We start from the raw sequence: 22,699 nt of genomic DNA, 5'->3' as shown, positions 1-22,699 counted from the left end.
ATAAAGTTACTTTAATCATAGATGACGCCGGGGTCTTCTTTAAACATGGAGGCTGACGTCCTCCGGCTTCTTTGACCGTCATCCTCCTCTTTGTCTTCTAGTCTTCGTTTAAAGCTACTTTGCTTAGCTCATCCTTGTCCTTTAGCTCCTGACGGAATCTTTGACCAGTCAGTCGGCATGTTCTTCCTTCCGGTGCTCCGGCATCTTTCCTTCCTGGTTCCGGTATACCCCTCTTGGGGATACCGGCTTAGCTTTACTCAGCCAAACTCTATTTTCTTATTCCGGCATGAACATTAAACCGGTATCTTGAAGGGTGAGACCATCCGGTATGGCATATCTTTGGCATACCGGGGGTCATCCCCCCAACATCATCCGTAGTATTTCTTGATATAAAATATTCAATCATATATTTATCATTAATGTTCTCTAACATGGACCCAATATTAGCTTCATCATCAGTATTAGCATCATTACCTTCATCATCAGTATTAGCATCATTGCGCTCATCGTCAGTATTAGCATGGTCACATTTGTCGCCAGTATTAGTATCATCACCTTCATCAAATTCTGCAGGGTGAGCCTCAACCTTTACCGTATCATCACCATAACCATCATCAACATTAGCAACTGGAGTTTAGTTTTCGGATTTTATTTGAGACTCTTTCACAATAAATCTGTCTAGAGCACCCTTTTAAGACCGAGCTGCTGCTTCTAATCTCTCTTTTTTCTTCTTCTTTTCAGCACCCGATTGACACCTCGTTCTTCTCATGTTTTCTCCTGTTCGACAAATCAGTAAATTAACAAAATAATTCACATTTATTCAAGATGGCTAATTGAGGAGTTGCTGCTTCTAACCTTGAAGCCTGAACTTGATCAATGATCACGTTGATCACCGATCAAGCGAACGGCAAGGAGCCAGGGACCTTGACGCGTGAACGACTGAACATGATGTCTTGACCAATAATCTGCTGCAGCTGCTCCAAGTCTCAGGCTTGTAGATTGATCGGTCGGCAAAGATCCAGGAAGGAAATAGACTAGGAAAGGAAATCAGAGGCCACGCCGGCCGGTGCGACGCGGGTAGGGCAGTACACAACCGGAGGCCGCGGGTGAATTCTGGGCGGAAACTGTCGATTGATCGATCCATCTCCCGATCGTGTACGACTGTACGAGCAAAAGGCTTACTTGGTTTACTGGGCTGCAAGTATTTGGGAGCGTCGGGAAATTGGGGGCCCTGTTCGATCGAGCTGATCCAAAATGCCCATCAACGGGGATGCTCAATCACAGTCGACATACCACTTTGTATTTGTAAGACATGACCATGCATTCAAGTTCAACTTCATAGTAATGCATTTAGTTTACAATAGTTTCTAATGAAGAGTGTCCACAATAGTTTCTAATGAACCCTATACCTTTCAGTTTACTCTTTTTTAGTTGTAATAGCAATGTTGCCAGAAGTCCCCTTATGCTGACAACCACACCAGGTATAAACAAGACACACTATGTAACTGATCACATGTCAAAAGAGGCATCACCTGAAGATGTTAAAAAGTTAATACTTTGATTTCCTTTTTCTGAGCAATCAATCGACACTACATGCTACAACAAAATTTCAATGGTATACAGCATAGTCCAGCAACCTAATCATCCACAGAAAACAACATTCTTTGTGCATTTATGAGTACAGGTGACCCTTGCTTAGTTCTCTCTACAATCTGCTGGATGAGCATCTTACTATCGTGGTCATCGTCGTCGCCGGACTCGTCTTCTCCATCCCCATCACTCTCTTGAGCATTGTTAGGCTCCCCGCTCTTTGCATCCCGCTCCCAAGTAGGAACATTTTTCAGGTCCGTAGAGCTGTCCTCTTCCAAGCCCCATATCTCCACTGAGTAATCTTCATTTACCTGAGGCTTCCCATTAGTACTTGAGGTACAAGGGGAGTCAGCAATTCTCATGAATTCTTCGTAGGCTTCATCATATGCTTCTAGTGCGTCTCCAGCTAGATTCAGACAGAACGGTTCTGCCGACGAGCTAGTTTCTTGCATAAACAATGGACTATCCTGGTTCAAAGAAGAACCGGAATCACTGTTTGAGCAGCTTCGTTCAGAGAAGACCCGCTCTCTTGCCATTATCTGAAGTTTCGTCTGCTTCTGGCTTTGAGCAAGTGCAATCTCAAGCTCCTTGATTCGGTCTTCGAGCCTACACTGGATCACCTTGTGGAGGCGGATACTGAGATCCCTAGGTGAGACAGGATATTTTGCATCACGTGTGTAATCTGGGGAACTATGTCTACTGTCCCTGCCATGGTCACTCTCACTACTGTAATCAGCGATGTCACGGCGAATCATGTCGATCTTCAGTTCCCCCTGAACAATATCTCCAATGAACTCCTGATCGATCTAGAAATGTGGAATTCTATTTAGTGGGCTTGCAGGTTGTAGCCTAATTAAGATGTCACACATAAGATGTTGATACGAGATTGTTACCTCACTCAAGTCAAACGGTTGTTCTTCCAAATGGTTTGAAGTGATATTAAATTCAAGCCTCACAAGCTCAGCTTCAAGTTCAGCTTCAATTTTGCTCATCGGCTCCGAATCAACAGTGTGAGCTTTGATAATGTCATCTATTATCAGCACAGGAAAAAAAGAGCACACACTTTTATTATGAGTATATGTAAAAGATGTTTTGTTTTGACAGTTGTTGATTTACCATTTTGTTCACCAGACATTTCGTTAGGCAATTCCTTCACGGTTAACCCCTCTTTCATGTCCAGCTCATCTTGCAAATCTTGAACCAAGTTCTCCATTCGTTTCAGTGTGCCCTTCAAGGAATCAACATCCTTTTTGCTAGATAGAGAAGATGATATAATACCAATCTGAACCCCACTCGAGAACATGAGCAATCGTTCAACTAAACCTGCAGATAAAATGTATGTATTCCGGATTTCAATGCTTCAAATGGAGAGAAAAGCCCCAAACAACAGCTCAATATAAAGCATAACATATGTAGCAAAACGTCAGCATCCAATAAAGCTTACTTAACATGTGCTACAACATTTACATCCATTAACAGGAGAACAGGGAAATAGACGCGCATACTGCATGTTAGACTAAAAGGACTATTTCTTGTTCTAGCACATTTTGTCCTGAAATGAGGCCAAAGAACTACAGTGACAATGTATGTGTAGAAAACATATGCATCTAGAACACAGAGCAAATGAATCGAGAAACCAACAATTTATCAGCTGTGAAGAGAGCCACCATACAACAAAACCACACAAATGATTATCAGTAGGCCCTGTCCAGTTAGTACGGATAGATCTTACAAAATTCGTCATCATTTAACAGCTCTAATGATCCAAGCAAATATTCAGTTATGATCACAGAGTGAGCAATTTCTTAGAAATTATGGCAGATTGTTTTTCAGAAGACTGAAACTGACTTGAGAAGAATATGGCATAATAAAGCATGTGACAGTTCAACTAGTGTCAGCAAGACAAGTTGTAGAGTTCCAGACATGATACAGTGAGCTCTGTACTGTAGTATTTACTGGTACAGATGATAAATGTAAGTTTTGCTTGCATGTGGCAGAATAAGGAAAAACAGGTCATGAACTGGATGCTCAGATAACCACTGAATATTTGACTATGTAACTAGCCATGCCAAAATTATAAAGAAAATCATGGTTTAATAGTAAGGTTTGAGATTTCTAATTGGTGAAAGCAAAAGTGATCACACATTTCATTTGAAAAAATATATATAGTTTTACTTCAACATTGGAACTGACGAATTCAGTAGGCATGTCCAAAATACACGACTGTTGACTTGCTTTATTTCAGTCGATTGCATCAAGGTAGCAGAGAAAACATGTGGAACATGCTTAAATTATATTGCAGTTGTAGTATGATGCTGAAATTAGCAGCTGATTATCATGGTTCAGTACCTCCTTGGGAGCCAAGCAAACTCAAACGTGCATCTTGAGATACCCTTATATCCCTTCTGGATTTGTTCAGCTGAGGTAGAGGAGCGATCCCGACGATATTTTCTGGCTCTTTTGAGCCATTTTGACAGTCCTTCTTGTCAACCCCAATTTCAAAGGGCACAGGCACTGGTTCATAGCGCGATTTACTAATGATTCTTCTCCCATCTGTCACAATGAATGGCCTAGCAGAAGCTGGGGATGGAACTGGAGCAAATGTGTACTCTTCAAACTCGAAGTTCTCGTCGTAAAGTTGGGGAATGTAGGAGTTCTCCGCTGCGACAAGTGGCTTCATAAAATGCCTCTGGGGCCGTCTGCTCCTAAGAGCACCTCGACCTCTTCCAGACCCAGGACCAAGACCATGGCTTCTTGCAGAGACATCAACAGTTGAGCCATCTCGAAAGCCATCCATCAGATTCTTGCCTCTACCAACTGCCCTACCACCACTTGGAACCACCATTTCATCATTGTTCTGGGCGCTGCTTCTCTTAAAAATCCAAGGCTGCAAACTCAATATGGATCCAGGATCTCTGACATACTCGCCTGGGCTGACCGACTCGGCACCGTTACTTCCACTGGTGGACGCAGCAAATTTGCCAGATGAACCGCAAAACCGCGAACGATTGGAGTGCCTCGGAGTGTTGCAAGGCACGTTCTCCTCCTCCTCAAAACCGATGTTCCCAGCAATCTGGTTGAGAACTATTCTGTGAAACACGTTGTTCCCCGTTTCTGCATTCTTGTGTTTCTTTTGCTTGTCCATTGGAGATCCTGCAACCTGGCACTAGTTCTTCAGCGAAAGCAGAGGCACCTCCTCATCCTCAGAGCTCAACAGGAACCCCAACCTGAGCAATCCTACAAGATGTACACCCAGATTAGCACAAGAACATGAGCGCAAAGCTACAAACAAACAACTGATGCAATCCCCAATTCTTTCGTGCAATCTTAAACAAGGCAGAACCCTCCATGGATAGCCCAAAGAATCCCAGGAGCGAAAAAAGGCCCACCCACCCACCGAAGCAAATCCCAAATCGTCCACCCAGAGTCACACAGCAGCAAGGTCGTGCGCGCAACAAGATCAAATCTTGGCTCAAATTTCCCTAACCCCTGAACACACCACAGTAATACCTGGATTCGCCTGGCGGCAGACCCCCGGACCGGACCTTCCCTCCCCAGGAAAAACTCAGAAACAGCGGGACGAAAGATCTCCAGGAGAGACGGCCGAGGCCGGAAGCTTTTCTCACCAAGAAAGGGGGATGATAAGGCCAGGCGGCAGCGGCTGCCGGCGCCCCAGGGGAGCAGCAATGCGGCGGCAGGGAAGCGAGGCGGCTGCCGAAGCGCGAGCTAGGGGGAGGAGAGAGAGTGCATCATTGGACAGGAGGCATTTGGGATTTGGGATGGGGGATTTGGGGTTTGGGTTTGGGTTGGTCCGAAAGAGGCAAGAAGAACATCCCAAGAAGCCAAACCACACGAGAGACGAGACAGGGGGAGGAAAACTACTCTGAAATGGAAATTTGTTTATTTATTTGCTCCAATTGCACTGGTTTTACTTTTACAGCTCACGGCACAGCTCGCCACAGCTCACATCAAGAATTGTCATCATGCATACGAAAATTTATTAATTTGCTTTCATCAATAAAATATTTCACAGACAAAATAGTATTACTAATAAATACGGCGTTTTAAGTTTAGGATTTGCCACTTTTTTATATTGATTCTGGAATTTGTTAGTTAATCCATGTCAAAGTAGTGTGCGACCAACGTTGGGACCGACATGTCGGTGACGATGATCGAGCGGGGAATCCTTGGTAGACGGATGGGAGTGGCAAATTCTTTTATTTCAACTAAAATTTTAAGAAATATGACTCTTGTAAAACATTAAGCTATATTTTTGTAGAAATTGGTGCGTGATAAGATGTTTTCTTTTATTCTGACAAAAATATATTAACTTATATACTTCATTTGTTCGGAAATAAGTGTAGCGGATTTATGTAATCCGTATCGTATTTGCATAGTAAAACACATCTAGATACAAGCGAATCTATGCAAATACACTTCTTTCCAAACGGAGTATAGTAAGTAGGACGTGATCTTAGGGATTATGGAAGTAATAGTAAGTCAATTGTTCATTGTGCAACTTTAAAATGATTTTTGAAACGGTAAAAATCTTATTCATTGTTTACTATCTCAACATTGAAAGCTCAAAATATTCTGAATTGGTCGTCATTAAATGCTTGCTAATTTTCTTCCCTGGGCATTAGTGATGCATGTAGGAATTTGCTCCACCTCCACGCCCATGTCATATGGGAATATATCATACCGTCACATTTCACACTGCTATATTACTCTCGGTGATCCCTCCATTTCTTGTTTTATGTCGGTCTGGTGCGAACTATAGTCTCAAAATATATGTTCCTCGAGAAAATTGGAGTAAACGTTTCAAAAGTAAACTTTCATGTTATAAGACTATCAAAATATTATAGTTTTCAAAATCTAGCATAGCTTGAGCGGTACTACCGTACTACACTAGTACACCCTGGGTCAAAACAAGGGTTAAAAGTCTTGTGTGTCTCATTAAGACAAAATGTCCATTCAGTGATAACCGATTCACCCGTCGAGAGGCGAAACTGTAAGTTGGCGAATGCTCTAGACAGGAAATTAGTTGAACAAAAATTTGATGAAACTACAATCATATATTTATACCTTTTGTGGGTTGCAATGTACTTTACAAAAATATTGCATACTACAAGGTATGGCCTTGCAAAATATTACATGTGTAAAAATGTAGTCCTATGAAATGTTATTCTGCCCTTTAAAAACTACTCTAGATGTTGAATGGCCTTCAAATAACTTGTTCAACAGGAGTAAGTAGTATCCACTTCCATAGTTCCATTAATTATCACCAGAATTTTTTGGTACGAGTGCATGAAAAGATCACGTTCCGTTTCACCCTCTAATTGTTTTACACCATAAAGATGTAGTCTCTCCTTTGGGGTTTACAAGCCCTCCATGCATTTTGATACTAACAGTGTATGAGCTACATGTCACAAAAATTATACCATCGGAAATTAACTTTCAAATACGAAATTGATGATATGTTTTTTTGTGGCATATAATAAATATTTTATTTACGTAAATTGGTGATCAAAGTAGATCCCAAAATATGTGCTTATCTTGTAAGTCTGAAACGAAGGAGTATAAAAGAGGTTAACTTATTTTGTTTACTACTTAGCTGGTCCTTTTTGTCCATTGCTGATTACTCGGTACACTTTCCTTTTAATAATGGGTTTGTGTTTGTTTTTACTTATCATAAACACGGACACCTTAAAAAATTGTTCCCTTGTGTACAGTGTCCAAGAATTAGAATTGTTATCTGGAATGCAGGCAAAAGGATGCTTGGCCTTTACACCATACCTAGAGTAGAAAATAGTCTCCAAGTCTTCCTGAACCTCAGCCTATAACTGTCTTAGTCTGTGATTTTAACTCCTGGATCCTATCACAGAAGCAGGCCCACATTAGGGTTTGGTCATCTGCACTTGCACCTTGATGCCTATTACAATAATTATTATCACCATATCATGATATGGAAGTACCCAGATTTATTATGCATGGACCATATTTTTACTACTTATGAGGACCACCTGACACCTGTCCACACATACCTAGTAATTTTCCAATGCTCCAGTGAACACCTGTGGTAGCAGTTTGATAGGATGTGTGGACAGCATTATGCTGGATTTTCAATACCTCAGTGAACATCTTTGGCTATTAGGAGTTTAGGACCATGCTGCCGACCTCGCAGTTTTTGAATATATCGATCGGTAATCGAAGTTTCAAAAGTTCTGCTATTGCTTGTGTCCAACACGATAAGTTTTCAAGAACTCAAGGCAATAGAATTTCCCAAAAGCAAGAGATAACCCAGATATGCAGAGAATCAAAAAAAAAAAAAAAGAGTGAATGGTGGAGAAAGTCTCTTATGGAAAGAGAGGTACATAGGATGTTGATTGGTGATGAACCCATTGCCCATGGCATTTTGCTTAGGAAAGAATCCTCCGAAAATGACAACTGGTATGTCCTTTTTATCCTAGGTTTTAACTCTTTTGGACCTTTTTCTAGCTGGAATTTTCCTTGTCCTCACACAACAAGATATGGTTTGCCTTTTCTTTTGGTCCACACAAAATGTACTGTCTGCACCACACAACTGTAAGTAGACAACAACAAAATTTAGTGTATTCCTTGCGCAACTGTCGATGTAGCAAAAACAATTTATTGATGCAGCTAAAAGAGTATTTACAGTAACTACTATACTTTCTCTGAGAGCCCCCTATCGATGGATTCCCCACTCTGAAGTATCAGGCATTCAGGAAGCCAGCGAAGTCCTTGGGCAGTTGTCGACAGAGCAAGCCAGGACGTCTCGGTAGTCACGCGAGATCGTGAAGTGGTCATACACATTGCCGTCACGGCTCTTCTTGTACTCAAACAACAAGGATGAGTGATTGAAGGCCGTGAGCTTGGCGAAACCGTGGTCAAAGTCCCTGAAGTGACTCCATTGGATCTTTGAACTGGTGAAGTCCGAAAGGCTGGCACCAGCGCCACCGACAACTACATGTGTCGTTGCCTGGAATGGGCCGCTATAGTGGTTCGATGCGTTAACAACACACTGACTCTGCAACAAATCACAGATTGTAATCATCCTTGTATATGGAAATGTAAGCCTAAGCCAGCAAACTGCAATTCTGTACTGTAGCATTACTGGCAATAGACTTACCAGATCTAGCCATACAGTTATATAAAGGAACTTTACTTTCCCATTCTACAAAATTGAATTGATCCGGTGCACATGCAATTTAGAGACACACCTGGTATACTGGACAAGTCCTTTCATAATTGTGGACGTGACCGTAGAAGGCAAGATCGACCTTGTACTTCTGCCAGAGTTCTTGCAGCGCTTCTCGCCCCATTGGTTCCTCAAACGTGCCTTCAAATGCGTAGTAAGAGTTGGATGAGTACCCGAGAACACGGTGCGCAAGGAAGATGAGCCATGGCTGCTTCTGCCTGTCAACAGACGACAGGCAGTGCTGGATGAACTCATACTGCTCTGTCCCTGGCCTCCAATCTTCTTCAGTGTGGGCAATGCAAAACCTGAACATGCCATAATCGGTAGCGTACCTAAAGAAGGATAGGTTTTGTATCAGTACATGTTTTTATGAAGAGTAGTTAATTCTCAGAATGACATATGAAGGAATTGGTATGCCCTTATTTAGCTATCACAATTACCAAAACTTCGCACGGTTCTCAGCAGGAGTGTAGAACACAGTTTGCGCAGGAACACCGCATTCTCCACCAGAGTCCAGATTTCCATAGAAAGAACCAGTTCCAGGCCAGTCTCTCTCATGATTACCGCTGCGAAAACATCCATATTTTTAGAGATTTAAACAGTGCATGGCAACATATTTCAATGTTCCAAAACTTCATACTGAACATACCTGCCAATCATGTATGGAACAGTTGAAGCAATCGGTTCAATCTGAGCAGTGAACTGATCCCACTGTGACAAATAGCCATTCGCATAGCAAATGTCCCCGATGTGGACCACCATGTCGACATTGTCCAGGTCTCTGATGATCTGGTTTGTAGTGTTTAGTGATCCTGGCTGGAAGTCGTTGTACTCATTGGAACCATCTGCCTCTGCCTGAAGAAAGTTGTCAGAAAGAAGAACCATTGCAGTTCCATAATGCCCAAATTTCTATATGAATCAAAATAGCATAGAGATGGGAGAACATATAACCTTCCCCATGTCCCCAAATATAACAACCCGTTGCAAAGAATCTTGCCCAGGATAAGGTGACGCTTTAAAGTTATATGACTTGCTCCAGATACGGGTACCATTCGGTAACCTATGGCCAAGCCTGTAGGTGTACCTGCAATGTCGCAGAAACCACGTTTGCTTAGTAACTGGATGGGATCCTAATTTCAGAAGGATTCAAACAGGAAAGGAAGATCACATACATTGAGTCTGGCCACAGATCCTTCAAGTAACTAGTATGAATGTAACCAGGATGGCGCCAACCAACTGTTCGCGCCGGTGCACCTGCACTTGCATATTGGATGCTTGGTTGAGGAATTCCAGAGGAAACTAAATGCTGCATTGCATAAGAAGATCCACATCTCTATTGACATTGTAAGAATCTCAAGTTTAACTAGCTTATGTTCATCTTAAAGAAAAACAGGGAAATAGCGGCGCACCACACATGCTGTTTCTGTCGAATGTCAGTGTCCCAGCTGGAGCAAGAAACCTGCGTCCTCCCTTTTCACCCCATTCAACAAAAGGAACTGCTTCTTTGATGTCGTATCCGCTGGTCCAAGTGACTGTCATCTATAATGGTACTAATTCAGTCACATTATTGAATTTCTACAAAATATTAATCTGGCATGAGTGTAACTTTTCTTTTTGCAATGTGGGTTCTTTATCAAAAAGATGTTCCACATTTAGTTTGGAAATAGCACATGCTAACTCAGTCCCAGTTGCAGGTTGGTAGACAAGCTTACTTCGTTCCAAGACTTCCCCTGCGCCAAACGTGGGTAGACGGGTGCCTTTGGATTCACGAATGCCACCTTGTTCGAGACGGCAATCAGCTTCGGCTGTGACCAAATTGGTAAAAGAAGAAATGTTTCTTCAGAATAACAATGGAGTTGTCGCAATGCAGAGAGGTTCAGAAACTACAGTATTTTTTTACCTTCAAGAGACCCCCAGAAAAAAGTGCAAATGAGAAGTCTTCCCTCTGGTTGATGAGCTGGAGCTTCAGGTAGCCCTTTCCGGACTTACTGTATCCATCATTCTTGAATTTTGCAAATTGGTACTGCGATGAAAGAACATGGAAAATTCAAGGTTCAGAACGAACGTCTGACAGACTGAATCCCAATTGAATCAATGGAACAGGAATAGAATCTGCCAAACCTTGATGGGTGCTGTGCATAGCGCCGGAGGGTATTCCCTCTTATTCTCGGGCTCGCAGATTGCTGCACTGAAAAACCACAGACAGGAAACGCAAGACGGCATCAAACCCTATGTTTTGCCATTCCAGGTAGTAGAACTGAACTGAAAATATGTGAGTTCCCTCTCTCGAGAAAAGACAAGAACATAATTGTCTGGATGCATTGGTAGAGGAACTCAAGAGAATGTCTGAATTTGTTAAGTTCAATACTACAAGTTGTAGCCTACAACCGATCTACGCATAAACGTGGGTGATACTTCCTTGCCTAAACGTGGTATACTGCTGCTGTTACCTGAAATTGGCTGGAGAGAAGACTCCAATCCAGTCGTCGGCGGAGGGGTTGGGATGGAAGAACTCCACCTCGACCCATTCACTGTCCTGGCCGTTCAGTCCGAGAACGGTAGGGGACGCCTCGACATGCGCCGCGCCGTCGACGGCGAGGGTCGCCCTCTCGACGGCTATCCTCGACAGCGGCTGCTCGCCGCCGCCAGGGTGCGCCGCCGCGGCGGTGCAAGAAGCCATGATCCATGTGGCCGCCGCCGCCACCACCCACACCCACAGCCTCATGCTCTCTCTTCACTCCTTGCCTAAACTGAAAATCCAACCCGAGAGAACAAGAACTGAAGAAAAGATCCGGGAAAAGGCGGCAGCTTGAGGTCTCCTCGGAGTGGAAGTGTGTTGTCGATCGAGTGATCCGAGAGAGGGACGCGGAGTTATATTTCCAATCATCGAGTCGAGACCGGGGGTACATAGTACAAATAGGAGAATATTCGTGAGAAACCAAATTCGTGAGTGAAATGTGGCACCTGTAGTTTAGGGCCCGGCCCTAGTCTGCCTGTTCCTTTGTTGTAGGCTTTAGCTTTTTACCACCTGGGCTTGTATCTCTAGCTGGTGTCCCCAGTTTTTTCTTTTTCTTCTTTTTTCTTTGTTACGTGCTACAGTACCTTGTACCCTTGGCCGGTTGATGGCTTTGTTAATTCAAAGCTGGGCTCGTCGAGCCTTCTGTTAAAAAAAAAATGTGGCATTGGGAGCGCAGGCTGGAAGATAGCACACAGGCAGCAGTAGGCGTTTGACCGTCCGAAATCGCCATTTTAACTAGGCGTGACCAAAATTTGCGTGAAAGATGTTTTTTTAGTCGGATCTAAAATGGCGACCTAAACCGTCTATTTTAATTCAAATGGGTCGGCCCACGGATAAATAATGAGTGCACCTAGCGGCCACACGCATGTTGACGTTCCCTACCCGTTGTCAAGGTTTGACGCTCTGCCTCTAATAAGGATGAGATGTTGCCAAATCCCTTGTGGGCTTCCCGTGCGTCCGGTTGGTTCCTGCCCTTGCTGGCTCCTCTTTCCGGTGTGCGTGCTATGGTGGATTACTGCCCACGGCGGGAAAACATCATGCACCCGGCCAGCCGTTTTCCGCTTAGTCCACGCTCTATAAAAAATGCCCTCCGGCATGGCGAGGATCACCACACATGCGTCACCAACCGCCAACCATCTATGCCTCGCCGGTAGATCACCACCTAGACCGCCATCACGCAGATCTGCCTCTCCCGCTTCCCGCAAGCCTCCTATGAGGATGTCAACGTGCATGCCATGGAGCTGGCCCGGCGCTACGTCAAGTATGAGGCCGGCTTCGAGCGTGAAGGAAAGGTTGCTTAGTAGGCGCTTGGGGAGGTGGTCGAGGCAGCGCCGCAAGAGGCCGCCGAAGTCGTAGTGCGCGAGATTCACACTATCGCGACCAAGGAGATGGTGGAGCCGATGGCGAAGGAGGTCACCGCAGCGGCTCTGCGCGAGATCCGACATGAGGAAGCCATGGTGACAATGGAGTCGGTGGCATGCGAGGACACCACCATTTTCCTACGCGAGCTTCGTGAAAGGACGAGATGTCACCTAGAGGGGGAGTGAATAGACGTTTTAAAAATTCTTACGGATTTGGGTTGTAAGAATGCGGAATTAAACTAACGTTTATTTTACAAGCACAAAACTCAAATATGCTAGGCTCAACTAAGTGCAACAACAACAACTAGAGCTAGGCAAGATAGCACAAGATATATATATGTACAACAAGTGATAGCAAGATATAATAGATACTTCAAGCTCGATGGCTATCACAAGGAAAGTAAACTCGGGTAAAGAAATAACCGAGGCATGCGGAGACGAAAATGTATTCTCATGTTCCCTTCCTTTGCAAGAAGGTACGTCATGTTTGGAGAGGTGGGATCCCACAAAGGATTTCCCAATGCCACGAAGGCTCACCTTCTTCTCCGAGTCTATCCCACGAAGGAATAGCCCCTTTCCTTATGGTTAGCTTTTCCTCCACTCCGGAGATGGCAAGCTCCACAAACACTTCACAAGCTCCACGAAGGAGAAGCCCGAGTCCCTTTACAATCTTCCACGAAGAGGTCACCGGGACACCAACCAAGCCAACTAGGAAGTCACCCACTACTAGAAAAAGGCCTAGCCGTAAGAATGGTGCCACTGGCGCACACCTATTTTGGTGCGCCACTGCTAGTTACCAGTGGCGCACCAAAAAGTGGTGCTCCACTGATACAAATGTAGTAGTGGCGCACTGATTTTCTAGTGCGCCACCACTAAAGGTCTGTCAAATCCAATCCATCCCCCAAACTTAGCAGTGGCGCAGCTCTTACTAGTGCGCCAATGCTATCTGAGTTAGCAATGGCGCACCTAAGATACGGTGCTCCACTGGTAAGTCTAAAATCGGCTGTACATGAGATATCAATAGCGCACTAATATTTGGTGCGTCACTGCCCATCAATCCAACGCCTCCCACGTGCGTCCCACAAACCGTCCCACGTGCCCCACCACCACCAGGCACATGCCCCACCACGCGCCCACCCACCATCCCTATCTTCCCCCACCCACCGCACCCACCTCTCTCACTCTACGATTCGGCCGCACCCACCTCTTTCTTATCCAAAGTAGCCAACTGATGGCGTTGTGGTGTGGCTGTCGTCCTTCTGTTGCTTTGACCGCGACGGCGGGGGTGGTCGGTCAGGGAGCGTGGCCGACGACGTGGCCCTCAAGGCACACGCCCAGGCCAACGAAGCGCTCGAGGACCAGGCGTTGGTGCTCGTGTCCCCCGCCTCCACGCTCGTAGACCTGGCGGCCACACTCGCGGGGGCCAAGTTGCAGCAGGCACCAACGCCCCTTCGTCGCCTCCTCGCCGCTCCCCCACAGCTCATCGCCCATGCACCAACACCCCAGGAGCAGCAGCATGCCGCTCCCTCGTCCCCAAACCTACGATCTGAGTCCTCCCCCGGCGACCGTCGTGTGCTCCTCGCCGCGTCCCTCTTCCTCACGCTCTCCAAGTACGCCAAGGCCGCCCGCAAGTTCCCCGCCGGCATGAGCCCCGGATCCCCGCCGACGAGCTCCACCGAGCCGGATTCAACGCGGAAGGAGGCGGCGAGGTGTGCCCCTCGGAGCAGCGCCCACGCACGGCCGACGGAAGGCGACGTCGGAAATGAGCAGCTCGGTGGCCTGCAGGAAGCCGGCGTGCTCCGGCGATATCGTGCGAGAGGCGGCGGGAGGCACCCGGACTTGGAGGTCTCCCAGATGCGGCGGAGAGGACCAGGGGACTGGATTGCTTTTTCTTCCAGAGGTTTGGGGTCCTACTTGTAATTTACAGCCTTGTGTTACCTTTTTCTTTTTCTATAGAGATATTGAAAGGACGAGATATCGCCTAGAGGGGGTGAATAGGCGTTTAAAAAACTCTTGCGGATTTGTCTTGTAAGAATGCGGAATTAAACTAACGTTTAGTTTACAAGCACAAACCCTAAATATGCTAAGCTCAACTAAGTGTGACAATAACAACTAGAGCTAAGCAAGATAGACACAAGATATATGTAGCACAAGTGATAGCAAGATATATGTACTTCAAGCACGATGGCTATCACAAGGAAAGAGAGCTCGGGTATAGAAATAACCGAGGCACGCGGAGACAGGGATGTATTCCCGTGTTCCCTTCCTTTGCAAGAAGGTACGTCACGTTTGGAGGAGTGGAGGTCTCACGAAGGATTCCCCGCGCCACGAAGGCTCGCCCTATTCTCCGAGCCACACCCACGAAGGATAATGGCCCTTTCCTTATGGTTAGCTTTTCCTCCGCTCCGGAGATGGCAAGATCCACAACCACTTCACAAGCTCCACGAAGGAGAAGCCCAGGCCTCTTCACAATCTTCCTTAAAGAGATCACCGGAGCACCAACCACCAAGTCAACTAGGAGGTCTCCCTCCAAGAGTAACAAGCTCACGGTCTCTCACTCGAACTAATCATGGTGGAGAGCTCAATACTATGCAATGATGCAAAGCAATAACACTAGAGGTGTTCAAGTCCTTCACACTCAAATCCCACCCAAGCAACAAATGCTAGGATGAGATTGGAGAGGAAGAACAATAGGGAAAGTCAACAAAAGACTCCAAGATCTAGATCCAAAGGGTTCCCCTCACTTAGAGAAGAAATTGATTGGTGGGAATTGTAGATCTAGATCTCCTCTCTCAAATCCTCAAGAATGGGCAAGAATCATGGGAGGAATCAAGAGAGGAAGCTAGTTCTTCGAATAGCAACAATGGAGGTGAAGAAAGGGGAAGAACTGACTCAGGTCAAGGTGGAAGAAGGCTATTTGTAGCTAAAGGGGAAAAATAACCATTGGGGAAAAAGACATCAAAAACGCGCAGGAAAAACGGCCCAGCCGGCGCACAGGCCGGCCGACCGGAGCAGCAGCCGGACAGGCCGGCGTGCAGCCCGGCGTGCCGAGGCCCAGGCCGGATGGCGAGCTGGTAGCGCGGTGGAGCGAGCGGCCTAGGCCGGATGGGGTTGGTGGGCCGCGCGGCCGCGCTGGGGCGGACGGCCCAGCCCGGCAGAGAGGCTGGTCGGTCCGGGCCTCACGCCAAGCAGGCCGGCGGGCGCCGGGAGTTGGGCCGGACCAGGCCGGGAGCCTCACAGTACCTGGCCCGGTTGCACCAAGTCCACCAGCCAGCGCTAACCGAGCAGACCGGTGGCAGGCCCGGTCGGCCGGGCAGCAGGCCGGAATTCTCAGGCCCCCCTTTTTTTCTTTAAAGTCTTTTCTCTTTTTCTTTAATAACAAATGCTCCCGAACCCCGAATCGAATGAAACCAATTTTGTTTGAAAGATAACAACAAATGATATCCTATAGAAAGTGAAAACACAAGAATCTGTAGGAGGGGATTTTATCATGAATATAAAAGGTAGAACCTTATATCATGAATAATCGGTAAAATCACCCAACCTTTAAAATACCATAGAAGAGCCATACGAACTCCGTTTTCGATGAACTTGGGCTTGTTGTAAAGCTAGCAACAAGCTCAAGAACCTCACATAGAGGAACACCAAGAAGCAATAGGGATATGCAAAGTATGCAAAGGATTGAGCTCCCTAAGACGATGCGATCAAGTTACCCAACCGAAAGCCCCTCTTGATAGTGCGGCTATCTATCCTATAATCCGGTCTCCCAACAAACACCTTGAGACCGGTAAAAGGAAAACCTAGCAAGGCCATACCTTTGCCTTGCGCATCCCGCTTGATCTTGATGATAGCTCTTCAAGCTCCACTCAAGCCGGAAGGCCTCACTTGATCATCGTTGCTTCGTGAAGACTCACAAATGCTTCCCCATACACCATGATGGGAAAGTTCCATTGATGCATATCTTCACATGCCCATTATCACCAAATGGACGGCAAGCTTCAAACATATGATCCACTTGAGATGCTCATATTGAACTTGCCCAACTCAACCTTGTATCTTCTCATACTCTATCATATTATCTTGAGGTGTATAAAGAATTCTTCACTTGGAATCAAGCTCTCAAGATCTTGATCATTCATTGCTTATCATATAAGATAGAGCATGGCTAATAGTGAGTTCCACATAAGAACTCCATCTTCATTTCTTCTTCTTGATCATATCACATATATATCTTCAAATCGATGATCTTGATGCCAAAACACAAGGTATATCTTTATCTTCATGGCATCCATACTTGAATCCAACACATGGAATACAAGTAGTACCTATGAAATATTCCTTCATATAAACTCAATGAAAACATTAGTCCATAGGGGTTGTCATTAATTACCAAAACCACACATAGGGGCAATATAACCTTACAGATATTGATGTAATATTGCACCACCGGTTGAGTAATACGAGCACCGTTCTGGGTCAATCCCATTCAGGAAACAATAACATTAAATGCAGAATAGGTATACGCTGCAACTTTTTTGTTTCTTTCGTAACTTGCTAAATGTGGAACACCGTATAGGTTTCTTAGTGGCCCACCTACAACCTGTACCAATGGCATACCGTATAGGACACTTAGTGGCGCATCAAAATCTGCTAGTTGTGGCGCACTGCGTGGTGCGCCATTGTTATCTGCCTTACCAATGGCGCACTAGTGGTGCTCCACTGCTAGCAGTTAGCAGTGGCGTGATAATAGTGGCGCACTAGTGGTGCGCCACTGATAGCCAAAAGTGGTGCGCCACTAATAAGCTATTTCCTAGTAGTGACCCTCCAAGAGTAACAAGCTCATTGTCTCTCACTCGAACTAATCGTGGTGGAGAGCTCAACACTATGCAATGATGCAAAGCAAGAACATAAAAGGTGTTCAAATCCTTCACACTCAAATCCCACCAAAGCAACATATGCTAGGATGAGATTAGAGAGGAAGAACAAATAAAGAAATCAACAAATGATGTCGAGATCTAGATCCAAAGGGTTCCCCTCACTTAGAGGAGAAATAGATTGGTGGGGATTTTAGATCAAGATCTCCTCTCTTAGGCAAGAATCATGGGGGGAATCAAAAGATAGGGCAAGTTCTTCAAAGTCAACAATGGAGGAGAGAGAGTGAAAGAACTTACCCAGCTCAAGGTGGAAGAAGGCCTTTTTATAGCCTAAGGAAAAATATAACCGTTGGGGAGAACAACGGGCAGAAAAAAGGCCCAGCCAGCCAGCCGGTCCACCGGGCCGAGACGCGGTCAGGCCGGCAGCGCTGGCTGACAGGCCGTACGGGGTGCGGGTGGGCTGCGCAGCAGCCAAAAGGGCCCGACCGGGCGCTGGGCCGGCTGGTCCAGCAGCCACCAGGCCAGGAGCCGGTCATGGGCCCGGGAACCCCTGGAGCGGGCCTAGTGTGCACGAGCGCCAGAGCCGGTGCGCACCGGATGGGCCGGTGGCAGGCTCGGCCTCGCCGGACGGTGGGCCGGAAATTGCTTCCGCCCAAAACCTTTTTCCTTATCTTTTAAAATATAAAATGCTCCCAAACTCCGATTGACATGAAACCAATTTTTTTGGAAAGATAATGACAAATAGAACCCCAACGTTAGATGATTCAATGGAAATATTGAGACTCATCAGAGGATATATTTAGATGATTCTAGAGAGGTAATCTCCCAAACGTTAAGAAACGATAAAGACGTCCAAACTCGAAAACACAATAGAAGATGCATGCGGATTCCGTTTTCGATGAACTTGGGTTTGTTGAAAAGCTAGCAACAAGCTCAAGAACCTCAAACAGAGAAATACCAAGAAGCAATAGAGATATGCAAACTATGCAAAAGATTGAGCTCTCTAAGACGATGTGATCAAGTTATCCAACTGAAATCCCCTCTTGATAGTGCGGCTATATCCTATAATCCGGTCTCCCAACAACCACCTTGAGAGCGATAAAAAAGAAACCTAGCAAGGCCATACCTTTGCCTTGCGCATCCCGCTTGATCTTGATGATAACTCTTCAAGCTCCACTCAAGCCGGAATGTCTCACTTGATCATTGTTGCTTCGTGAAGACTCACAAATGCTCCCCCATACACCATGATGGGAAAGCCCCATTGATGCACATCTTCACATGTCCATTATCACCAAATGTACGGCAAGGTTCAAGCATATGATCCTCTTGAGATGCTCAACTTGAACTTGCCCAACTCAACCTTGATGACGATCACCACTTGATGTCATCCTCTCATGGGCTATATGAGGTCTCACTTTTGATGCATGCCCATGGAAAGATACCTAACCCACATAGATAACCATAAGGGCACATATATGATGGGTTAGTTCTTAAAGCATAATTGACAAGGCTTACCATACCACATGACCTCACGTGGCACATTCTTCATGCTTCATGTGTTGACCAAACTTGAATCTATTATTTACTCTTTGTATTGGTCAACCTTGTATCTTCTCATGCTCTATCATACTATCTTGAGGTGTATAAAGAATTCTTCATTTTTTGCATGCTCTAAATCTTACTCAACCATAGCTCAACTCATGAGACTATCATGACACCGACTTAGAGCCATAACTTGAATTCTTCACTTGGAATCAAGCAGTCAAGATCTTGATCATTCATTGCTTATCACATAAGCTATAGCATGTATAATATTGAGTTCCAAATAAGAACTCCATCTTCATTTCTTCTTCTTGATCATATCACATATATGTCTTCAAATCGATGATCTATATGCCAATACTCAAGGTATATCTTTTATCTTTATGGCATCCATACTTGAATCCAACACATGGACTACAAGTATTACCTATGGAATATTCCTTTATATAAACTCAATGAAAATATTAGTCCATAGGGGTTGTCATTAATTACCAAAACCACACATAGGAGCAATATACCCTCACACTTCTCCACGCCACCGCGGTGCGCAAGGAGGCGACGAAGACGGTGGAGTGTGAGAAGGCCAAACGCGCCGCCGACGATACTTCAGAGGAGGACCGCTTGGCAGAGGCAGTGGTCGTGTCTATGTCTTGGGGACTCCTGGGCGGAGAGGAGGAGGTGGACAGCCCAACGCATGACGCTGGACCCGGCACGCCTCCGATGTGAAGCTGCGGAGAGGACCTATGGCAAGTGCAGATGACGCAGCGCAGGTGAAAGGGCACTATGAGCGACTATAAGGCGGGGTGTTAATAGGAGCTAGCAAATTTTTAGTCTTTTGAGTATCAGGCGATGCGGGAATGTAAAGGTGATACCTTTTGAGATGCATGTGATCCTATACACATGCAACAAGTAATAGGCAAACCCAATTTCAAAGGTATGAACAAGAAACAAAGTAAAGGAAGCGAAACAAGATGGCCGATGGCAAAGATGAGACGCGAGGTTTGTTTTCCGTAGTTCCTTCCCAATGAAAATACGTCTACGTTGAGAAGGTGTAGCACTACAATAAGTTGTCAACCGCCACAAAGGCATCACCTTATTCCTCGGTGAGCACCTCACAAAGGAGCACCCACTTCTCCACTTTCCAAGCTGTTCAAGGCGGTGAACCTTCACAACGTGTTGCGGCAAGTCTCCGCAACATCGGAAGCTCTCAACATCATGTAGAGCTAGCACAACACTAAACTAGCCTCCACACGAGCTCTTCTTCAAGGGATCCCACAAAAGGAATCCTAGGGTTTCTGCATCCACAAGAGGACTAAGGGTATCACGATTTTTATTGGTAGATGAGTAGATCAGGCCCTCCTCCTTCGCCCTCAAAGTTTGGGCTTGATTAATTGGCTAGGGAGGGAGATCTACAAGGTTTGAGCTCAGCAACAATAGAAGACAGAGAAGTGAACAGATCTTAGGCCGGGCTAGGGAAGAAGGTCCCCTTATATAAGGGCGTTCAAATCGACGTGGAAGAACCCGCCGGCAACGGCAGCCTCGGTGACGGCGAGGGCGAGGGGTAGACGTAGGCTGGCCGAACTTAGAGGCATTCTTTATTTATTTTTGGTTTAATTAGATGAGTCTTTTTGTAATTGGTTGTCTGAACTTAATGGTGCATTATATAGTATGTTGTGTCTTTAGTTCTACTATAAATTCACCAATCTCTTTAGCAGTTGTCGAATGAGTAAGTCGAAGCTTTAGTCTCTGCTCTACAAAAATAAGTGATGGCTAGGTTCTTGTTGGCCTGCGAAGAGAGGAACAAGCTGCAAAGCGAGAACCAACTTGAGGTTGGGTGGTTAGGAGGGACGTTGTATCCCCATCCCACCAGAGTTTAAACACCAGGTTTGACATATGTGTGTCTCATGTGGAATATTCATTCAGTGGGAGGTGATGTTCCCGTCGATAGCAAGACGCCTGTGGTGACTTTGCAAATTTCAAGATCCAATCTGTCGGCTCATTCTTCCGGAGGTGCTCATAAGGGTAGGGTGTGCATCTGTGCGTTCATAGGGGTGAGTGTATGCGCGCATAGTTGTCACAATCATGATTCTACGACTTTACGATCTAAATTGAGTGGAACGATTCAACGATTCTGCTAGGTAGAATCTAAGATTTTACGATTCTAAAAGTTAAGATCCTACGATTTACGATCCTACCGTAGAGGTTCCGATCCGATTCAAAATCACGATTCTGGCAACATTGAATGCGCGTGTATGTGAGCGTCAGAGTTTGTACTGTGTTTCTAAAAAAAAGTAATGAGAACCTACGCTTTTGGGTGTGTAATATTCATTAAGATATACTAATGTGCTCCTTATAGTTCAGTTTTTGCTTACACTTGTTGTGGAAATCTGCACATAATTTGACCTTTATGAGACTTGAATTTATATTTTTTGTAGGATCCCGGAGATAGAGGTGCAATTATAACGCTAGGGCTAGGCAGATTCTGTGTTAGGACATTTTGCCTTTTTAACTGGGGCTGGATATTTTGTGTTGGTTATATAGTGGACTTTTGTTTATACATCATAATCCGCATTTCTTCTTCATTACAATTGAAAAAAATAAGGAAGGTACTCGTTGGTGCAGCCAAGAATGAAAATACACAAACAACAATGTGGAAATGTAAAGGAAAAATACATATTTGTGGCGATGGTAGAAATAACACGCGCAACAACGTAGGTCCATTTAGTAATGAAGTAAGCATTTTTTTTTTTGAAACAAGTAATGAAGTAAACATTGGCCTAACTTGTATTGAAAAGACTGCTTACCCCTGTGGAGATTGCCCGCCTCTGTGGCGATAACCCCCATCCCCTCCGCTCCGGACACTCTCCTCCTCGTCGTTGGCGGCCACGGTGGTCGGCGGCGAGGGGAGGAGGCCTCGGTCTTTATTGTTTTCCTTCTCTATAGTTTTAGGAATCCAAATAAGGTAGATCTAGGTTTTCCTTTCTACTTCTTAATGTTACGCATGGAGTCCAAGCCGGCGATGGTGTGTCCTCGTCTGTGGTGCGGCTCTGGTCCTGAGCTCTGCTCTCCTTCGATAGCCTCTTGCGCTCTTTCCCACTGTAGCTAGACCTTGCTAGTGGGGTGGCGCTGCTAAGGTCGGCCTTCCATCGAGTGGCCCGGACGGGGAGCGGGCAGCGGCGCCGAGATGTGGCGGCACTGGTCTGGGCAGCTGGGCGGCCAACTACACCGCTCGCGGTGGCTGTTTACTCGTGGCAATGGAAGGGAAAAGGATGTGGCACCCTAGGATGAGCCTGTTAGAGCATCTTCAGTCGCGTCCCCCAAAGCGTCTCTCAAAGGGATTTGGGGCGCGCCGGACAAAAAATGTGCTCCAGCCACGTCCCCCAAAGCCCATTTTTGTCCGGCGCGCCCCTATACAGTGTCCGGCGTCCCGAGCCCGTCCCCGTCCCACAGGGGACGCTCCGGGGACGCCGGACACAACGAAAAGCGAGGCGGGGAGTGGTGGGGCCGACCCGTCAGCGGCACAATTAATTTAAACCTAACCGTCGCCTACCTCGCGACGAAAGTTATTGGCGCGCAGCGACGGTGCAGTTCCCGC

The 22,699-nt window shown here is 45.8% G+C and overlaps 2 protein-coding genes across 3 annotated transcripts; both read right to left on the bottom strand.

Moving 5' to 3' along the window:
- Positions 1 to 1,539: 1,539 nt before the first annotated feature.
- Positions 1,540 to 5,470, bottom strand: LOC127299129 (uncharacterized). Of its 2 annotated transcripts, none has more exons than XM_051329042.1 (5): positions 5,217 to 5,470; positions 3,940 to 4,827; positions 2,707 to 2,913; positions 2,484 to 2,620; positions 1,540 to 2,396 (listed from the first exon to the last, which is right to left on the bottom strand). In XM_051329042.1, exons 2-5 carry the CDS (start codon positions 4,733 to 4,735, stop codon positions 1,638 to 1,640), a joined length of 1,899 nt encoding a protein of 632 aa, XP_051185002.1. In that variant the 5' UTR covers positions 4,736 to 4,827; positions 5,217 to 5,470; the 3' UTR covers positions 1,540 to 1,637. The 2 variants fall into 2 exon arrangements, with proteins under 2 accessions (XP_051185002.1, XP_051185001.1); XM_051329041.2 differs by having other exon boundaries at positions 5,101 to 5,469.
- Positions 5,471 to 8,180: 2,710 nt separating this feature from the next.
- Positions 8,181 to 11,690, bottom strand: LOC127299128 (probable inactive purple acid phosphatase 1). The gene is made up of 11 exons (XM_051329039.2): positions 11,260 to 11,690; positions 10,931 to 10,997; positions 10,710 to 10,832; positions 10,522 to 10,614; positions 10,219 to 10,348; positions 9,982 to 10,063; positions 9,761 to 9,893; positions 9,459 to 9,664; positions 9,250 to 9,375; positions 8,832 to 9,141; positions 8,181 to 8,638 (listed from the first exon to the last, which is right to left on the bottom strand). The coding sequence occupies exons 1-11, from the start codon at positions 11,532 to 11,534 to the stop codon at positions 8,333 to 8,335; spliced, it is 1,851 nt and encodes a 616-aa protein (XP_051184999.1). The 5' UTR covers positions 11,535 to 11,690; the 3' UTR covers positions 8,181 to 8,332.
- Between the last annotated feature and the right edge of the window lie 11,009 nt (positions 11,691 to 22,699).

The sequence above is a fragment of the Lolium perenne genome, chromosome 5 (assembly GCF_019359855.2).
Source record: "Lolium perenne isolate Kyuss_39 chromosome 5, Kyuss_2.0, whole genome shotgun sequence".
Lineage (NCBI taxonomy): Eukaryota > Viridiplantae > Streptophyta > Magnoliopsida > Poales > Poaceae > Lolium > Lolium perenne.
Note: the sequence above shows the minus strand (reverse complement) of the source record. Positions and strands in the feature narration are given on the sequence as shown.

Coding starts and splice junctions, on each gene's coding strand:
- LOC127299129 (XM_051329042.1), bottom strand. CDS start 4,735: ATGGACAAGCAAAAGAAACACAAGAATGCAGAAACGGGGAACAACGTG. Junction 2,914..3,939: donor TTTGCTTGGCTCCCAAGGAG/GTACTGAACCAT, acceptor TTTTATCTGCAG/GTTTAGTTGAACGATTGCTC. Junction 2,621..2,706: donor AATGTCTGGTGAACAAAATG/GTAAATCAACAA, acceptor TGCTGATAATAG/ATGACATTATCAAAGCTCAC.
- LOC127299128 (XM_051329039.2), bottom strand. CDS start 11,534: ATGAGGCTGTGGGTGTGGGTGGTGGCGGCGGCGGCCACATGGATCATG. Junction 10,064..10,218: donor CGACAGAAACAGCATGTGTG/GTGCGCCGCTAT, acceptor ATGCAAGTGCAG/GTGCACCGGCGCGAACAGTT. Junction 9,142..9,249: donor GAGAACCGTGCGAAGTTTTG/GTAATTGTGATA, acceptor ATCCTTCTTTAG/GTACGCTACCGATTATGGCA.